Source organism: Pelodiscus sinensis, chromosome 2, assembly GCF_049634645.1.
Source record: "Pelodiscus sinensis isolate JC-2024 chromosome 2, ASM4963464v1, whole genome shotgun sequence".
NCBI lineage: Eukaryota > Metazoa > Chordata > Testudines > Trionychidae > Pelodiscus > Pelodiscus sinensis.
In genome coordinates, this window is record NC_134712.1 from 224,216,594 (window position 1) to 224,235,980 (window position 19,387).

Genomic DNA, 19,387 nt, shown 5'->3' on the forward strand with positions numbered 1-19,387 from the left:
AGATAGCCGCCAAATTCACACTTCTTCAAGTTTGGTGACACTTCCACTTAGGTTTTTATTTCAGGCTTATCTCTATTAGTAGTAGGTTTAATGATCTATAGGTTCAGAACACTGTGGCTCTCAAACTTTTCAGACTTTCCAGACTGTACCCCTTTCAAGAGTCTGATCTGTCTTGCAAACCCTCAAGTTCCACCTCACTTAAAAACTGCTTGGTTTTGTGTTTGTAGTGTCACAGCATACTATTAGTGACAAATTGCTTACTTTCTTATTTTGTCACTATACCATTGTAGTTTGTATTGACTTTGCTAGTGCTTTTTGAGCCTGTTGTAAAATTAGATATCTAAATGAGTTAATATGCCCCTGGAAGATCTCTGCGTACCCCCGAGGTACTAGTACCCTTGGTTGAGAGCCACTGTGTTAGTTCACCGAAGCATTCCATACGCTGAAGAATATGCAAATTAAGGTGAAATCAGTGAGGCAACACAGGGGTACATCTGACCACATGCTTGGAACCTAGATAATGGATTTGACAGACAAGTGAGGATGGTATTGAAAACAACTGGGTAACCTGTGTTATACAGGGGGTCATAAAACATAAGGTCCAATCAGTTGATCTGATAGTCCCTTCCATTCTTAAAATTGATGAATCTATGAAAATTGGGAGAATGTATTGATTCCCAAAATACAGTAATATGCAAAGGAGTATGTTTAGAAGGATCCACTGGTAACACTATGAGGATGAAGAACTATTAATGAAACAGCAGTTTATAAATTATGCAAGAAATTTAAAGGGATGAACCTTTAAAGTCTCAGAGGGGTTTTACCCACAAAAGCTCATGATACTATATATTTGTGTTAGTCTCTTAGGTGCCACAGGACTATTTGTTGTATTTATAGCCTGTAAAGAGTTAATGTTAATAAGGATAATTATAGATGCATAACGAAGTTGAGTAAGGCTACAGCTGTACTTAAGAAGCTTTTCAATGCTGCTGTTGTTACTCCTCTTTGCTGACAAAAGAGGGGGATTTTTCATAGGTATTAGGTAATGGACCTTCAACCTATACTTTTTCAGGCACCAGAGGGTTCATGTTACGCAGTTACCTGCAGGTAAGCTAGCACTAACATACTCTGTGTCTAGCAATCTTTTTACAAAAGTACCCATGGCCATTAGTCTTAAAGAAGACTTGAAAGTTGTAAAGTTTATCTGACTTTTTTTCTCTTTTCTGTCACGTAAAACTTGCTTATTTTATTTCTTGAGGAATGGTTTATTGAAAAAGTGATGTTGTATTTTCCAATCTGCTGTCTCAGAGAGGTATAAAATCCAAGTGCAATCCATGAAATTTAAAACCAGGCTATAGTTAGAAAATAGAAACAAAACCCAGGTGCTTGTCTTACTATTTCAAAGGTGTTTCAGAGCATGTGGAAAACACTCTTTGAAAAGAATAAGGATTTCAAATCTGCTTTGTCAAAGAAAGTTTATCAGTTGGTATCCCTGAGGAGAATATAGGCTCATTAAATGTACTGTAACATATTGAAGAAAACTGTTTCTTTTTGTGGTAAGCATCCTATAGATTTTAAAGGTCAGGCAAAAAAAGGCTCTGCCATATCTTCTTTGTACTTCAGACAATAGTGAAGATGGTGTAAAGGAACATCTTAAATGATCAGTTTTCTAATAAGCAATTCTGTTTGTGTATTTTATAAAAGCTTATTAGCTTGTATTTCCTCATCAGTGGTGTGGAACAGGATATTGTATACTACTGATTTTTTTTTTAAATTGACATAACTATATTCCTAATATATGTGACTGTTGGGGTTATGTCTTTATAATACCCTCTATTTTTTCAGACCAGAGAAAAAACAATTTTCATGTAACATCCTTGGACGATGCACAATGTCTTCGATCTAAAGAAATCCTTGCAAGTGGAAACAATCACACTTCCAATCCAAAGCCTACCCGCAACATCCCTCGCAGACATACTGTAGGTGGACCTCGCAGTTCCAAAGAAATACTAGGAATGCAGACATCAGAAATGGACAGGAAGAGAGAGGCTTTTCTGGAACATCTGAAACAGAAATACCCCCATCATGCTACGGCAATAATGGGACACCAAGAAAGGCTGAGAGATCAGGTATGAAAAAAAAGTAATTTATTGGTTTTGTTTAAAAGTAGTATTCCTAACTTTAAAAAAATCAGTATTAAATTATTAGGAAAAAAAATTGGAATGTAGCAGACCTAAACAAATTTAATTGAATGGCTTTTGGTTTGTTTTTAGATTTTTTTTAAAGGGGAGGAGTATGACTACTTGATGCTATTTTTGTGCCATTCACTAAAATGAATAATTTTCTGAAGAGTTTATATGTTAGAGTCTAGTAAGACAAAAATTGAATCAGAATAGTCAAAGAGAACGTTTATCTCCTCTTCCTATGACAGCTAACTATGTTATCTAAAAATATGGGACCAGCTGTTAGCTTTACCAACATTTTCAGCCTAGGCAGCCAAGCTTAGCAGAAAAGAAAACATTTGTCCACAGTGTAGGTTTACCTCAATTGGGCTGTGTTTAGACTACAGGCTTCTTACGTGCATCAAAAAAGCCATCTGCTTTTTTGAAAGAGAGCATCCAGACTGAATGGATGCTCTCTTACACGTAAGCTGTGATTGCTATGGACAGAATGGCCACCAGGGCACCTGGGCTTTTTCCTCTTTCCTCTTCTTTCGAAAGAACTCCCTCTTCCCCGTCCACACACGCCTTTTTGCGAAAGAGCTCTTTCATAAAAATTCTTCTTCCTCGTAGAATGACGATTAGCAGTGCTGAAAAAACCCCTCTATTTTTTCGATTTTCCTGAGGAAGAACGCAATTGCAGTGTAGACATTCCTCAAGTTTTGTTGGAAAAACAGCCGTTTTTCCAACAAAGCTCTGTAGTATACACATATTCTTGGAGCTGTTACTGGGATGCTGGACCAGTTTTTATAGTGAGGGTGCAGAGAGCCTTCGAAGCACACTGTAAAGCCTGCATATGATCGGAACCACTTAAAGTTAGGGGATGCAGCAACACCCCAAGTATCCCTAGTTCCAGCAACTATGTCTGTTGCCTGTTTATTTGTATCAGCTTTCTCCAAACTATCTTGACAGCAGATACTGAAGAAATGTGCTTGACATTGCTTTATTTCTTGGCTTCATGCAGTCAATTTTCATCAAGGAGAAGCAGCTTTTATGGGTGTGGAAGATGTGATATCTAGATGTATTTCTCAGAACAGGTGGAAAATGTTTCCATGCTGACCTCTGAACACAAAGAATGTAGCGAATGAAACTATTCAGGACTTAGTGATGTGGTCTGTTACAGCATTCAACTTTGTAAATAAACCTGACGGAAAAATAAACATGTTGTTCCACAATTAATTTTTCACTACCTGGATTTAAAAAAATCCCCAAAACACCTGTATTTATGGTACAAATAGTTAAATGCAAATTAAACAGAAAAATTCAGATCAACCCAGGTACAGATCAGTTTGTGAGTGGGGAAGGGGGGGGGGGGGGGCATTGTGTCCAGTGTGCTCAGTCTAACAAATGATGTGATACCGCCTTTTTTAAAGTTTTTTTTTCTTAGTGCTTGAAGGTTTTCCAGCACTATCTACTATGGTAAGATGAGGGCCTGTAACAAAAGTCCATGTAGCACAGGCCTGGTTTGAGGCATGAGGCCTAGCTAACATTAGTCAAGACCTTGCTAATATAAAGCAAAGCTAAGCTGTGAGCAAAATGTAGGCCCCTACTCACAGGACTTGGCATGAACAGGGCAGATCATTAAAAATACTAATTGATAATAGGCACAGGTGTAGAACAGTAATTGGTCCTAGGTACCGACTGTAAAACAGCAATCTGTGATGGTCATTAGGGATGTTAGATAGTAAATAACTGAATAGTCATATAACTGCATCAAATTTTAGTGGTTACATGACTACATGGTAGTCTCTGAGAGCGGGGCTGGCAGTCAGTGCGCTCCTGGCCCACTTGTGGGGAGCACCCTGCCACCCTGTGCTGCTGCCTCTGATACAGAGGCAGCAGTGTGAGGCAGCAGCAGCCCCTGGGAGCAGCCTCCATCTGCTGTGAGCCTGAGCCAGCCATGGACAGAGGCTGCTCCATTGCAGCCATCTCTGCCTCCCCACCGAGCACCAGCTTCTGCCTGCCCTCCCCCACACTGCTGCCTCTAATAGAGAGGCAGCAGTGGGGGGGGGGGGTAGGGAGTGGTGCTGTGGGAGCTGACACATGCTAGGAGCGGGCTTGATAACAGACTTCCCACGTGTACCAGCTCCCACCTGCTCCTTTTACTCTCCATGCTGCTGCTCTCTAATGCAGAGGGTGGGAGGTGCAGGTGGATCTACGGCTCCGGTGCTCGTGAGGAGCTGGCTTCAAAGCTGGCTCCTCATGGGCACCGGCACCTGCCTCCCTCACCCCTTGCTGCGTCTGATACAGAGGCAGCAAGGCGAGGATGCATGCACGCTTATCGGCTAATCGTGTATTCGACTGCACGTTGACATCCCTACTGGTCATATGTTGAAATCACATTTCAGAAGTATGGTAACAACACCTTGTTAAAAAGGATCTTGGTACTCCCCACAGATAACAGGACCAGATCAACCCAGGTTTAGAAAAGGATCTAAAATAATGGATAGAGATGTTCTAATTGAAACATGAGGTGCAGGGTGATGGGTGTCATCTAGGTAATATCAGAGGGTGGCAACCTGAAATGTCAGGAGTGATATGTAACTTGTTCATGCGAGGGATGTTAGATATCCGGTAATTGAATAGTTATGTATAGGGCTTGACAAACGGTGGCAAAAGCTGCTCGCCAGCCCCGCACTGCTCATACGCAAGAGCCGCATTGCGCATGCGCGTGTTGCCGGTAAACGGGGTGTGCGGCTGAAATCTACTCACCACAGGTGAGTAGATTCTATAGTTTGTCGAGCCCTGGTTATGTAACTGCATGAATTCTTAGCAGTTACACAATTATTTGATAGTCCCTGGGGGTGGAGCCAGCAGCCAGTGCACTCTGGCACCACCCCACTGATGCAGAGGCAGCAACATAAGGGGGTGCCAGGCGGTCCACAAGAGGAACCAGTTTAAAAGCCAGCTCCCTGCACAGACAGAGGCAGCAAGGTGAGAGGTGAAATGCATGTAGTTGACAAGATTAACTGATAAACCTAGGTTTATCGGTTAATCATATAGTCGACTACATGTTGAAATGCCTAGTTCGTACCTGTATATATAATGGTGTCTGGGAGGGGCTGTCTTGTTCCGACCTAGGAGTCAATGATGGATTCCATATTACAGACTGAGTTGTGTCCATTGTCAGGGGGTACATATTTATCGTGGTTCAGTAGAGCCTATTGACAACTATTACAGTACCTCACTTGACAGTAAACCTGGCCAGGCGCCTTTGATCCTTATTTGATTTTGTGGTCTTTGTGAGCTCTCTTAGGGTATGTCTACACTACCCCGCTAGTTCGAACTAGGAGGGTAATGTAGGCATACCGCACTTGCAAATGAAGCCCGGGATTTGAATTTCCCGGGCTTCATTTGCATAAGCGGGAAGCCGCCATTTTTAAATCCCCACTGTAGCGCGGCTACACGGGGTTCGAACAAGCGGGGATTTAAAAATGGCGGCTCCCCGCTTATGCAAATGAAGCCCGGGAAATTCAAATCCCGGGCTTCATTTGCAAGTGCGGTATGCCTACATTACCCCGCTAGTTCGAACTAGGAGGGTAGTGTAGACATACCCTCGGAGTCTGCTGTGTTGACTACTTGCACAAAGTCAACACAACACACAGGATTAGGCACACATGCACACAGCCAAACAGTTATAATCATTGAGGGAGCAGAAGACCTGTTCGGACTCCACACCAGTATATCCTGACTACTACAGCTACAAGCAAATCGAGAGTAAATACAGGCAGTCCCCGGGTTACGTACAAGATAGGGACTGTAGGTTTGTTCTTAAGTTGAATTTGTATGTAAGTCGGAACTGGTACATATTGTAGGGGAAACTCTAGCCAAACATTTCTCCAGAGCTCAGTTTTATTCTCCCACACCTCACTTCCCTCAGTCCTTTATTCTCAAGCTGAGGTGTCTGCTGAGAAAAGCCGCTCCGCGTCTCCCTAGTCTGCTGGGGGGAAGCAGCTAGTGCGGGGTTGCCTCACCCCGTTTGTAAGTAGGGATCCGATGTAAGTCGGATCCATGTAACCCGGGGACTGCCTGTATCAAAGTAATTTAGCAATGTATTTGGAGTTCTTAACAGTCGACTTTCCATGGATTCATGTGCTTGCCCATGTTTTATATAGAAACATTTCTTATTTCACTCCTATGAACACTTATTTCTCAAATGGCCCTCAGTGGTGTGCCTGTGATGGGGAAGGTAATTATTGCATAAATCACTTCTTGCTTATTAGCTTAGGTTGTTAATGTTTCTGAGATTCTTGCTCTGCATGGTCAAAGTCCTAGCATTTTGAGGACTTTCTTTAGGTCAGAACATTGTGTTGAAAATTGAGCAATCTTTTCTCACCCCCTTCCTCCCTCATTTATTCCAAGGAATCTAGGATCAGCGTTTTCCAGTGCTTCAAAATAAAATTGTTGGTAAAAGAAAATGAGTTCAGATTTGCTCGAAGTCCTCATTACTAACTGGTATGATCTATGCTCTATTTTTATACGGGCCCCTTCCTTCCTTTGAAAGTCTTGGATTTTGTTCAATGATTATACTTTTTATCTCTTTCATGAACTTTCATGATTGTGTGGAATGTGCGGGGTGGTAGATAAAGGTATTGTACCAATTAAATAAAGGGGGAGGGGGAGGGCTAAGATAAGATCTTTCTGAGTCATGTAAATATTTAGCTCCAGTGGTGCAGACACTGCAAACCTAGTTTGAACAGCCTACAGCATGACACCCTATACAACTGGTAACTTGATCTCTCTCTGAAGCCAATAAATTACAGAAGGAATGCAGCAACCATTCTTGCTGTTTGTTTAAAATGTGTCATACTTGATAATTTATTGGGGGAGAAATCTGTGTGAATGTAGCCTTTTTCTATCTTTTGATGATTAGACATATGTACTGTGTGTAATGTGTGTAAATTTTTAAACAAAATTATCTCAAAATTACTATCAAAAGATCAAGCCACATTTCTTGGGTGCTTTCAGAAATGGAGAGCTCATCCATTCATCATTTGTTTTTTTTTTAAACATCCATAAGCCAAACGAACCACATTAAAACATGCAAAAATAAGTATCAATGTGGTAGTAAGAGATTTTGTAATAGAAATATGTCAGAACAGTCTTCTGGTTTTTCCATTCCAGTAACAAGCGGTGTTATATACTCAGATACACAATTCAGAGCTATTTGTCATTCTTTACTATTTGTGCATGTGTGCTCATTCATGTGTAATGGAAATATGCTAGCAGCTCCATAGTAAAAGTTGTAATGCTATGTTACCTTTATGTATATGTGTGCATCTGCTATATGTTTGGGAGAATTTGTGTCTGTCTGTTTGTTCAAGAACTCCTAAACAGTAGGTGCTAGGACCACCAAAATTGGTATGCAGCTTCCTCTTATCATAACTTAAAACAAGGTAAGAAAGAGACAGAATCACCAGTCGGGGGAAAGCTGAAGTGTGGGTGGTGTTCTTCCCCATCTGGGACTGCCCCAGCCCTGAGACTTCCACCTCTCGTGTGCCCGTTAGGGAGTGTGGGGGTAAGAATGTTAAGGACTTGTTGACTCGTTGATTCCCCCTCCCCCCCACCTTGCTGCCTCTATCAGATAGAGGCAGCAAAGGGGCGGTAGAGGGGGTACTTCAAAGTGGCAGCGCTGCACAGCTGATCCTGGGCTCTGCACCGCATGAAGCCCAGGGTCACCTGGGGACTCCATAGCTGACCCTAGGTTCCCTGTGGCATTTCCACAGTACCCAGAGTCAGCTGGGAAGTCCCCAGCTGATCCCAGGCTCTGTGCAGCAGTGCCGCTTTGAAATGCCGAGCGGAGCCTGGGATCAGCTGGGGAGTCCATACCCGACTCTGGGCTCCGTGCAGCATTTTGACAGAACCTGGAATCAGCAGGGAGCCTCAAGCTGATACCGGGTTCCAGCACGGCATTTCAAAGTGCGCAGAGCCCAGGGTTGTCTGGGGAGTCTCAGCTGAACCCGGGTTCTGCGGAAATGCCATGCGGAGCCCAGAATCAGTCCCCAGCTGACCCTGGACTTCGCCTGGCATTTCAAAACAGCAGCGCTGCATGGAGCAGTCCCCCGCTGATCCCAGACTCCATGCCGGTGCTTCCTCTTTGAAATGTACAAAAGCCCCCATTTCAAAGCGGAAGCGCCTGCGTTGAGCCTGGAGTCAGCAGGACTTCCTGCTGGCACCAGGCTGCATGTGGAGTTCCGTATTCCTCCTTTGAAATGTACAAGAGCCTCTGCTGGGGCTCTTCTACATTTCAAAGCAGGAATGCAGAAGTGCCCATCGACTAGTTGAGTAGTCGATGGAAATTTCATCAACTACTTGACTAATAAATTAATCATTATTTAACATCCTTAGTGTGGGGGAGTGTGCATTTACAAAGACACTTGCTGATAGTTCCCCTTCATCAGGGAGCGAGGGAAAAATGCACCACTTGCTGCATTCCTCGCTCTGTCTGGGGAGCACACGAACCTGGGCCTGCCCCAGCCAGAGCTGCAGTGGCTATGGAGAGGCACGTCGCACTTGGCCCCAACCTGCTGTGGTGAAAGAGACCTGAGGTAGTCCTCTCTCTCCAAGACAGCCTGCATATTGAACCCCTCACCCCATTCCCCAGCCCTGAGTAATGATTTTAATGAAGCATGTACATTTTCATTTTATTTTCCAAAAAGCCAAAAATGAATTGCATTAAGGACCTGAACAACACTGGTAAAACTTGTAGTCTAGCATATTATAATTATAAAATGGTGAGTGTGTCTGTGTATGCATGTAAATGCTACATACATGCATATATCTACACTATAGCTATGTAAGTCACTAAAATAGATATATAAATCACTAAAATATTATTTATCACTAAAATATTAAATTTCTCTCTCATTTAAAAATAAGTTAAATTAAATCTCATCAGAAATATACTAAATTTACACTGATAGTCTCATAAAAATGATGTAATGGCTCTAGTGTGTCCAGCCTAACTACCAGCTTCTGCTTCTTGACAGTTCTGGGCGTTCATTTTCTGTTTCTCAGAAGACTAAAGTCATGTGTACGAAGACAGACACAGGCTGGATAGGATTGTTGTTGTGTGCTTATGTTGTGGTGATCCTGGGCCAAGCGAGGCAGAGCAGTTAGTTGAGACCATCTTAAAGACAGAGAGACAATATATAGGAAAGGATGGAGGCAGAGTAGAAAGGAACAGTGCAGTGGACTGGGAAGAAATTATTCAGTACATACACAGCTTCCTATATTCTCCCACACTTTTGCCACAGAAAAACTGTCAAGGCTTCTGGGTATGAGAGACACCCGATCTGAGAATATTTTAAAGAAATTCCTTCCCTGGATAAAAAAGGAAAACTTGTTACGTGTAAGCACTGCAAAAAGAAGATGCAGGGACTAGTTTCAAGAATAAATCATCTTGAGGAAAATGGCTTATTGGGAGATAATTATGAGGATGAAGGTGTGGAGATGTGTCTGGAGAACAGTATAAATCAACTGGTTAGTAACAAATAATTCACTTTAAAATGCATTATTTTTCAAGACTCTTTTAGTATGTGTGATTTAACAAGTAAATTCCCACATTGTTTGCTATGTTGGAAGTTTCTAGAAAAAAAGTTTATCTTAGTTAATCTTTATGGCTTGTTTAATTAGTTAACTAGGTTTAGAATCTATCATCCAAGTATACCACAGAGAAATCTGCCGTAAGAGAAATCTAGAGTTTCCTGTTGCCGTTGAGTGTCATTTTCTTATTATATAATACATAATACATGCCCCTTATTTTGGAACATCGTGACCACAGACCAAGTGATGCCATAAGTCTATTCCCTATTTTATCTCTGCATAACTCAGCTTTCCCAAGGGAACTCCATCCTACACTTGTTTTCTCAAAAAACAGAAGTGCCAGTGAATTCAATGGGGCTCACTCCAAAATTAAGTGCACTCTAAGCGCAGTCAGTCTTATCTTTTTTGGTAATTTGGAATCGATCGGCATCCTTGCTGGAAAAAAATGTAAATGATTAATTGAATATGAGAGTGAGAAGAACGACTATTCAAAATCATTCAGTATTCAAGCATAAGAGACTTTGATTGTCTATCTGCAATAACTTCAGGATCATCCATGGGTACTTTTAGCTGCAGTGCTACAACTAAATGTATTTTAGACAACAAAGTATCAGTAGGAAGTAAAAGTTTGAGATCATCCAGTAAAACCCCCACCAGTGGTGGATTTGTACTAAGGACCAGCAAATACTATCTACAAAAGCGACGAGGAGTCCTGTGGCACCTTATAGACTAACTGAAGTGTAGGAGCATAAGCTTTCGTGGGCAAAGACCCACTTCGTCAGATGCATGTAGTGGAAATTTCCAGAGGCAGGAATAAATATGCATCTGACGAAGTGGGTCTTTGCCCACGAAAGCTTATGCTTCTACACTTCAGTTAGTCTATAAGGTGCCACAGGACTCCTCGTCGCTTTTGCAGATTCAGACTAACACGGCTACCCCTCTGATACTAAATACTATCTAGACACCATAGGTGTAAAGATTGTTTGGTTCATTGATGCCACAAAATTCTCCTTTGTGCATTGTTAACAATAAACACATTCATTGATATAGTTGAGTCCCTACAACCAGGCTACACTTGACCTGGTAGAGCAGACTTTGGTGGAAGGTTACTAGATGCATGATATGAGAAGGAATCTAATAGTGTGTAAGAAATACCGAGGGGACGTTTGCCAGTTTAAGCCTTAATGAGTGGAGCAATGGTGCCCAGTAAACCGGTAATATGTGCTTGTGTGACAATAAAAGGTGGGATTGCATATCTTTTAGAAACAATAGATAGATTGGAAAATACCCCACAACAAAATATTTATAAGTGGCAGTGAAAGCTGTAATAAATTGTGAACAAAACTTCAATTGCCACATGTTCAGTTTTGTCATAGACAATACTGCAAATGTGGCAAAGATGAGAAGATACAGGCAGTCCCCGACTTACGCGGATCCGACTTACATCGGATCCGCACTTACGAACGGCGCTTTCTCGCCCCGGAAGTCGGGGCGAGAAAGCCCCGTTCGTAAGCTGCTCCGGTGCCCCTGGTCTGCTGGAGACCGTCTCCAGCAGACCAGGGGCACCAGGCGGGTTCCCGCGCTTCTGAGGCTTTGCCAGAGCAAAGCCTCAGAGGCGCGGGGAACCGCCGCAGCTGCGGCTTCAGTCCGGGAGCCTGTGGTCTGCTGGGGACGGTCCCCAGCAGACCACAGGCAGCCAGATTGAAGCAGCAGCAGCGGCGGTTCCCCGCGCCTCTGAGGCTTTGCTCTGGCAAAGCCTCAGAGGCGCGGGGACCCCCGCGGCTGCGGCTTCAGTCCGGGAGCCTGTGGTCTGCTGGGGACCGTCCAGAGCAGACCACAGGCTCCCGGACTGAAGCCGCAGCCGCGGGGGATCCCGCTGCCGCTGCGGCTCTGCTCCCCGTGTCCCTGGTCTGCTGGGGAGTTTCAGCAGCGGCTGAATCAGGACGCCTGGGGCAGTGCAGATGGGGTACTGCTAGGTTGGTCCAGTAGCACCGAGGAGCGTCGCTACTGTAGCAATCCAGCAGCACCCCAGCTGCTCTGCCCCAGGCGTCCCCAAGTCAGCTTCTGCTGAAACTGACCAGCACTGACTACAGGAAGCCCCAGGCAGAGTTGCTGTGCCCCGGGCTTCCTGGAATCAGCTGCTGATCAGTTTCAGCAGCAGCTGACTTGGGGACGCCTGGGGTTCTTAAGTTGATTCTGTATGTAAGTCAGAACTGGTGGTCAGTTTCAGCAGTGTCTGAATCTGGACGCCAGTTCCGACTTACATACAGATTCAACTTAAGAACAAACCTACAGTCCCTATCTTGTACGTAACCCGGGGACTGCCTGTATTTAGACAAATGGCAGCATATATGTTCTTTAATAACAATGGCTGCAGTGCCCATTTAATATATCTTTCAGCCAATGACTTAAGTACATTGTCTTCAGGAATAAAAGAACATGTTGTAGTTGCAAAATACTTCCGAAACAACCATTTTGCTTCAGCATCACCGAAGAGAGCAGAAGGATCCAAATTAATTCTCCCTCAAGATGTTTGATGGAATTCTGTGGTTGATTATTTTGAACAGTTTATTAAGAACTGGCCTATTCTCATAAAAAGCTTTGTGAAGAAAATCGTGATTTAATAGATGGAATATTTCATCCAAGTATCTAACATTAGATTAAAGAAGAACCTAGAGAATAGGCTCAGTATATTGAAACCTATATCCGTTGCCTTAAACTAGAGGAAAATTGCTGCTGCATTGCTGATGCTATCAAAATTTGGAAGAGACATTGACGACAAAATACCTCACTGGAAAGTTAAACTGCAGGCAATAAAGAAGTGAATGGATAAAACACCAACTCCACCTCATTTTCTTGTGAACATTCTTGACCCCCAGATACAAAGATAGATACCTAACTTCTATACATGATGCTGCTGCCATGGCATGGGCATCTCAAAATCACTCCTCAGTTAAACCAGTCATAATACATTTCAGGGCTGGAGGGAAACCATATAATCAGTGCATGTTTACTGATAATGTTTTGAACAAAGTCAGTTCTCTGAACTGGTGGAAGACATTAGCCAGGTACCTTAAAACAGAGTTCCTTCAGTTGCTAAGCCAACTTTTCACAGAAGTAGCTTCCTCTGCAGGCACAGAGAGAATATTTTCATCATTTGGTATAATTCACTCATATCTAAGAAATAGATTGAAGTTGAAAAAGCAGGAAAACTCATATTTCTGTTTCAGTCTATGAATCAAAATGACAGTGGGAGTGGGAAAGATGAGAGCAAGTTGTAGAAGTTTTATGGACACCATACATGTACTGATGACTGGAGTCAATAACATTTGAAAATACATTTAAAAAAAGAGTTTAAGGACAGTCATCAACCAGCAACTCAGGAGATTGCTACAATTGCAAATGTAAAACATATATGTAATATTTAAGTTTTAGTTTAATAAAATATAAGTGCTGTTGTGTTTGTGTATATGATTAGTTCTTACCATTTCTATTGTACTGCTACTGCATCTGCACCTTGACACAGGTAGTATGTATTATGCAGTGTTTCCTAAATTAATAAAAATTGTTATCTAAAAAATTACAAAAGTATATCCTCTTAGATATTGTAAAATGCTATACCAAGTTGTAAATTAACATATTTTAGGGATCAGATTTACACCAATGTTTAAGAAATATGTGACGATGTAGCAGAGGGAAACTTGATTTTCTTTTTGGTGATTTAAATTGTGATTTAAATCAACTATTTAAATCGCCTTGATTTAAATCTTTCCACCCTACTGGTAATCCCAGTGTCAAAGTGGCATGGTTAGGAGGATATATTATATTCCAGATAATCCCAGATGCTAGATCAAGCCTTGGCAAAACACCCTCTGCGGGCCGGATCTGGCCTGCCAAGCCACCAGAACCAGTCCATGGACGTAACAGGGAACAAAAAAAGTGGCTGCTGGACCTTTTGTTTTTCACAAACTGTGAACAGGGAGATGGGGGGTGGTGCTTCATGAGCTGCTTCCGCTCCCAGCAAAATCCCATTGGCTGGTTTCTGGCCAATGAGAGCTACCTGTTTCAAGAACAAGTACCAATCCCCCTTCCTCTCAGGCATCCAGCAAATGTGAACAATAGAGAGTTTAGCCTCTTGTTATTGGTGAAACATTAGAGGTAAAAATGCGTTTTGACAATTATGTTGTGTTGTTCCCTCAACTTTGTGATTGATAGCAGCCTTTATTTTTCCCACAGTATCTTCATGCTTTCTTCCACACTGGTTTCATGCTCAGCAAGCCCTCCCAGAAGCCTTTGATAAAGTCATTGCCCTGCTTTTCTAAATCCCTCCTCACTTCTCCCTTGATTTCTACAACAAAATACCAGCTGTAAATAGTCAAGCAGAAAGTTGGGTGGGGGTTTGCTGATACAGTATTTATTTGTATCTTATAATTTTTAAAAGATTAATTCTTAAATACTTGAAAACACCCAGCTCTGCACATAATAGTCTTTGTAACAATGGATTCCTCTTTCACTCTCTCATCATCCCTTTCCAGTCCTATTGTAGTTCTTGTCTTGAAACAGGAAACTCACCAAAATGGAGTTCTCTTTGTTTCCGCAGTACCTAGCACAAGGGATTCTGGGCAGTGCTGTAGTAGAAAAAACAAACACTGGTGAGTGATTTCATTCTTATTGTTTGCATGGTTAGCCATGTAAGAGTTAAGCAGGTATTACTTTCAGTATCAGTCTCAAGAATAGTACAGTAGCCAGGTTGCTGTTTAGCTCAAGATTGATGTATATTGGCAGAAAGGTGTAGTGGCAGCTTCTGTAATACCTGCCTGTGTCATGCCTTAGTTGAGACCATATTCCATGCTCATGAGAGTGAGGGTTTCGAGAGAGGGATGCAAATGCAGCTGTATGAAATTGCAAATGAAGCGCAGATTTGAATTTCCCGTGCTTCATTTGCATAATCGTGGATCGCCGCTTTTTCGAAATACCCTATTTTGAAATAACAAACTCTGTGTAGATGTGCTTATTTTGGGAGAAAACCCTTCTTCCGAAATAACCTTTATTCCTCATACAACGAGGTTTATTGGTTATTTTGGAAGAAGGGTACATTTTCATTCTTCTCTCGAAAGAGAGTGCAAGTTTAGACATATCCCGAGGGACTGAAAAGGTCCACCACAAGATTAAAAAAGAAAAGAAAGTGTATTCTCCTGCTTTGGAGCAGCATATGTTTTTCATCCTGAGTGTGGTGCCAAACACATGACACTGGAGTACTGACTCGGCATATGAACCCCGTAAGTTAAATTGCGGCCAGCTTTGGGGGTAGTGACTGCAGTTAGTAGGGACGGAGAAGAAGTATGTAAACAAGGAAAATGGCTCTGAGAATGGAAAAAGTATTTGAAGTTAAAAGGTTAAAAATGTTAAACTTCTTTCAAAGGGGAGGAGGGAAAAATCCCTTAGGTGAACCTGTTTTACGAGTTATACCAGAAAAAGCTTTTTAAAGAGGAGAGAAAACAAACCCGTAGAAACCATATCCGTTGAAGCTTTTCAAAAGCTGAGTTTTTCATGTAACTTTAAAGTACAATCTGAGACACACGTGGCTCTGTTGCTTTTTCTTTAACTGATCAAGTACATTGTTAGACAGGGAGGGGAAGATAGCAACACCTAGCATTTCAGTCAGTGTTTTCTGAAGAACAGGTTAATCTAGTTGCAAATGAAGTTAGATTTTGTTTAATTGCTGCTGTGAAATCCATTGTACTGACAAAATGGAGTTGCTTCTTTAAAAAAAATGTACAGTTCAAGCAAAGTGGTAGGTCTGAACCTGACAGGTAACTTTGGCATGCAGACAGGTGGGGTGAAGGTAACCATGGAGATTTGTGATGTCATGCTCACAAGAGCATGTCAGGACAGTTAATTTAACATGTCGTTGTTCAAAAAATCCTATAGGCTAGAAGTGAGTTTTATGCAAATGACTGAGTTTTGCTGCAAAAGGGCAAAAGAAAACACGGCAGAGACATGGAGGGCATTTTACCTGACAACCATAAAGGATTACAACAGAATTCATTTTAAACTAAACTTTCGGGAATACAAGAAAAGGATTCCATAAATTATCTCCTGCCTCACCTGTGGAATCCCAAGTTCTAGGTAAACGTAAGTCTTTCTCCCCCCCTTTACACTTATTGTAAAAAGTTTTTGAAATACCGAAGAGTGCTTTACTGCATTGTTCCTCTTGGCAGCCAAACTGAATCATTAAAATGAGCTTTCTGACCTGGCTTCTTTTTCTTTTTTCTTTTCTTTTCTTTTCTTTTCTTTTCTTTTCTTTTCTTTTCTTTTCTTTTCTTTTCTTTTCTTTTCTTTTCTTTTCTTTTCTTTTTGAACTTAGGATTCTAAATAATTTGAAAGGAAATATAATGCATTATGCTGATCATATGAATAATGCTGCAAAAATGTTCTAGGTAGTATTTTCTAGGAGGAAACCAGGAACTGAGACACCGTATTTGTTTGTAGATTGTTGCCAGATGTGTCTCCTTTAACTGTTAAAACAAAACATTAACATTGCAACTACATTTATTCCAGCATTTCAGAACTTCAAAATGCAGAAGCGCTTATTTTAATGGATGATAGAATCAGTCAATGGAGTACTTCTTATGAATATATGCATTAATATTGCAACATAATTTGTGAGTGTGATTTTTTTTTAAAAGACTTGTCTTGGGTAAATGCGGATATGGTAGGAAGTCGACAACAGTTGTTAGGTGGTATGGGTGATCCAACAGCAGAACTAAATTCTTGTTTTGTGTTTTGGGGTTAAAACCAAGGTGCTGGGTTTTTTTAAGTTTAAGACAGAATAAATCTCTTTGTGGTTAGCTATCACTACTTTTGTGTTACTGCAATCAACAAGCTATACCAATTAAACAATTATATTCAGGGGAAGGTTCTCTCGTTGACACTGCTGTGATAAAATTACTTGAAGCAGCCTGATATCTACAAGTTTAGCTTAAAGGTAAGAAAGGGTAGGCTTTGAGTAATTAGTGTCCAAACTTATTTGAAGCCAGAAAAGATCTAGGTTTAGTCTGAAAACACCTGTGAAATGTAAACTCAAGATAGAAACTTGATCAGTTCAATGTAAATCCTCAATAGGATTTAGCAAATGAGCAGGCTGCAGAATGTTTTAAACACTTTATCTAATTCCAGTTATAAAACCAGTGTATAAAGAGCTCTTGACATTTTGTATTGCAAGTTAAAACAAGCTATATATATATACGTTTATTACACCGCTATTTTGTTTTTCTCTCAGTACAATCTTTAGAAGTAGTTATTAAAAGGATATTACTGAATTAATTTGCAGCCTAAACATTTTTTAACATCTGATGTATTACATCTTTAATATTAAAATATGTACTATTGAACAATATGTCAGATGAACTTAAATATTTTCATTAATTACACTGATGTGGGTTAATAATGTGGAAAGGGTATTGAAAAGAATTATTGAGTACTCATGCTGTGTAGATTTTTGGTCTGTACTGATAAGTAGAAAAGCAGCATTTGATTTAAACATAAATATTATAGGTGGTAAGTATAAATGTTTTTAGTTGGCATCTATGGCACTGCTTCATTTTTTCTAGCACCCCCTTGTTTTCTTATCTATGACTGTTTTTAGTTTAGATTGTTGTTGTTGTTGTTTAATCAAAATGTCTACACATTTATATTTTATAGGCCAGAGTTGCACAGTTTTGCTCTTTTCAGGCTTGACGAGAATGGAGTATATACTGTAGTAAGGAAGCTTCAGGGGGTAGCCGAGTTACTCTGTATAGGAAAAAAGGAAGTCTGACAGTTAGAAACCCTTTTAGGGTATGTCTAAACTGCATGATAAGCCTGGAGTCTGACTTGGATTTGAGCCCAAATCCCTCTTCTACCCATACACAAACCAGTCTGAATTGGGTCAGCAAGCACTCAAGATTGGAGTCTTGGGAGTCTGCTGGGGGTGTATGTGTGTGAAAGACGGAGTCCCACTGTTACTTGAGAGCAATGCCTGTTATTTTGCATTGTGGATGCAGTTTAAGTTACATGAAAGTCAGAAGGTCTGTGTAGTGCAGTGGGGACATGTGAGTACATCTGTGTGAGACCCAGGTCCAGGAACTGTGAGCCAAGATTTTCAGTGTAATTTGTATGCTTATGTGCAGGCACGTAAACACCAAGTCCATAAGGGTAGGTCCTGCAGGTCTAGGTCTATTAGGCAGTGTAGACATTAGAGGCTGGGGTGTCCTGAGAACTCCACTAGACCTGCCTCCTGGTATCGTATTGAGATGTGGAACGCTTTGCGAGATGTGAAGCACTTTCCAAAGTGTTGAGGTGGTTTCCACTCCAATATTTCTGACAGGAGCAGCATTATCTAGCACAGTACATTTCCGCATACTGAAAGGGATAGTATGGAGATCATTGAGCACATATGAGCCATCTAAACCATCTGAACTCACAGAACCAAAAGCTTGTGGAAGGAGTGACCGTGCATTTCAGGAGAAAGGAGAGAGTCCATGCTGCTTCTGTGCATCTTGCTTTGTCCCATGTGTACTAATAATTGATATGAATACTAAGCCCCCAGCTCCACATTTCTGGCCCAATGGAAGCTGGGGGAGGGGGGTAGGGGAGGGATGTGGTGCCTGCAAGTGAGAGCTGTGTGGAGCCACTTGGACGTCTCCACGTAGCAGCATGGTCTGTGGTGTCAGGACAGGCAGGAAGCCTGCTTTAGCTTGCCCACTGTGTCACTGATCGGGAGCCACTGGAGTTAAACTCGTACCCCAACCCTGTGCTCCAGCACTGAGTCACCCTCTACACCAGAAGCCCCCTGTGCTCCCTAAGGGTTCATCCCCATCACAGAAACTGCACCCTATTCCCAACTCCAGTCCAGAGCCCTACCCACACCCTAAAAGTATCTCCAGCACCAGCACTCTCAGCCCAGAGCCCTCATCCCTTCCCCCACTCCAAGCCCCTGCTTCAACCCTCAGAATTCTCCTGTAATCTAAATTCCTTAGCCTCATCCCATAGCCCGCATTCTATCTCATGATATAATTATGATGGGTCATGGGCATCAGCAATTTTCTTTAACTGGGTTGTAAGAAAACAACTTCGAAAACTCTGCTTTAGAGAACACGTCGAACAATTAGCATAAAAGCACGAATGGTGTAAATGGAGTTTAACTTATGTAGAAATTGTGTCTGCCATACAATATTTACAGCATATGGTTTCTTCATTTATATTTATCAAGTTCAAAGTGATAAAATAACTATTATTTTTTAAAGAAGCAAAATGTATTAATAAAGTTGCTTCCCCTCAACGTAGATCATACTGAAAAATGGTGCTCTCTAGATTTGTATGGCAAATAAGAATTAGCCCTGGAAAGAATAAAAACAGCTGTAACAGGAAGGATCTTTTAGGCTAGAAGCATTCATCTTCACTGTGACCTATCTATTCAACAAACAGCTTAGCTATTAACAAGGAGGCTGTTTGGTGTTTTGCATTGGCAACAAACCTTATAAAAAAAAACTCTTGTTCTTTGCCTTGGATATTTTTGAGCCCAAATTGGCTATGGAATAATGTGCATTAGATTAATTAGTTGCAGGCAGGCCCCTGGGCCC

General features: G+C 41.6%; 1 protein-coding gene across 14 annotated transcripts in view; it reads left to right on the forward strand.

Annotated features, from left to right (window-relative positions):
* KIAA1217 (KIAA1217 ortholog) overlaps window positions 1-19,387 on the forward strand; it is a 549,474-nt gene that overhangs the window by 296,305 nt on the left and 233,782 nt on the right. For 11 of the 14 annotated variants that reach the window (XM_075922523.1, XM_075922529.1, XM_075922524.1 and 8 more), the window contains one exon: window positions 1,846-2,129. In XM_075922523.1, coding sequence (XP_075778638.1) covers window positions 1,846-2,129 — 284 coding nt within the window. Of the gene's footprint in view, window positions 1-1,090; window positions 1,108-1,845; window positions 2,130-13,446; window positions 15,900-19,387 lie in introns of those variants that run through there. The other 3 variants (XM_075922530.1, XM_006115300.4, XM_006115299.4) reach the window with 3 other exon arrangements.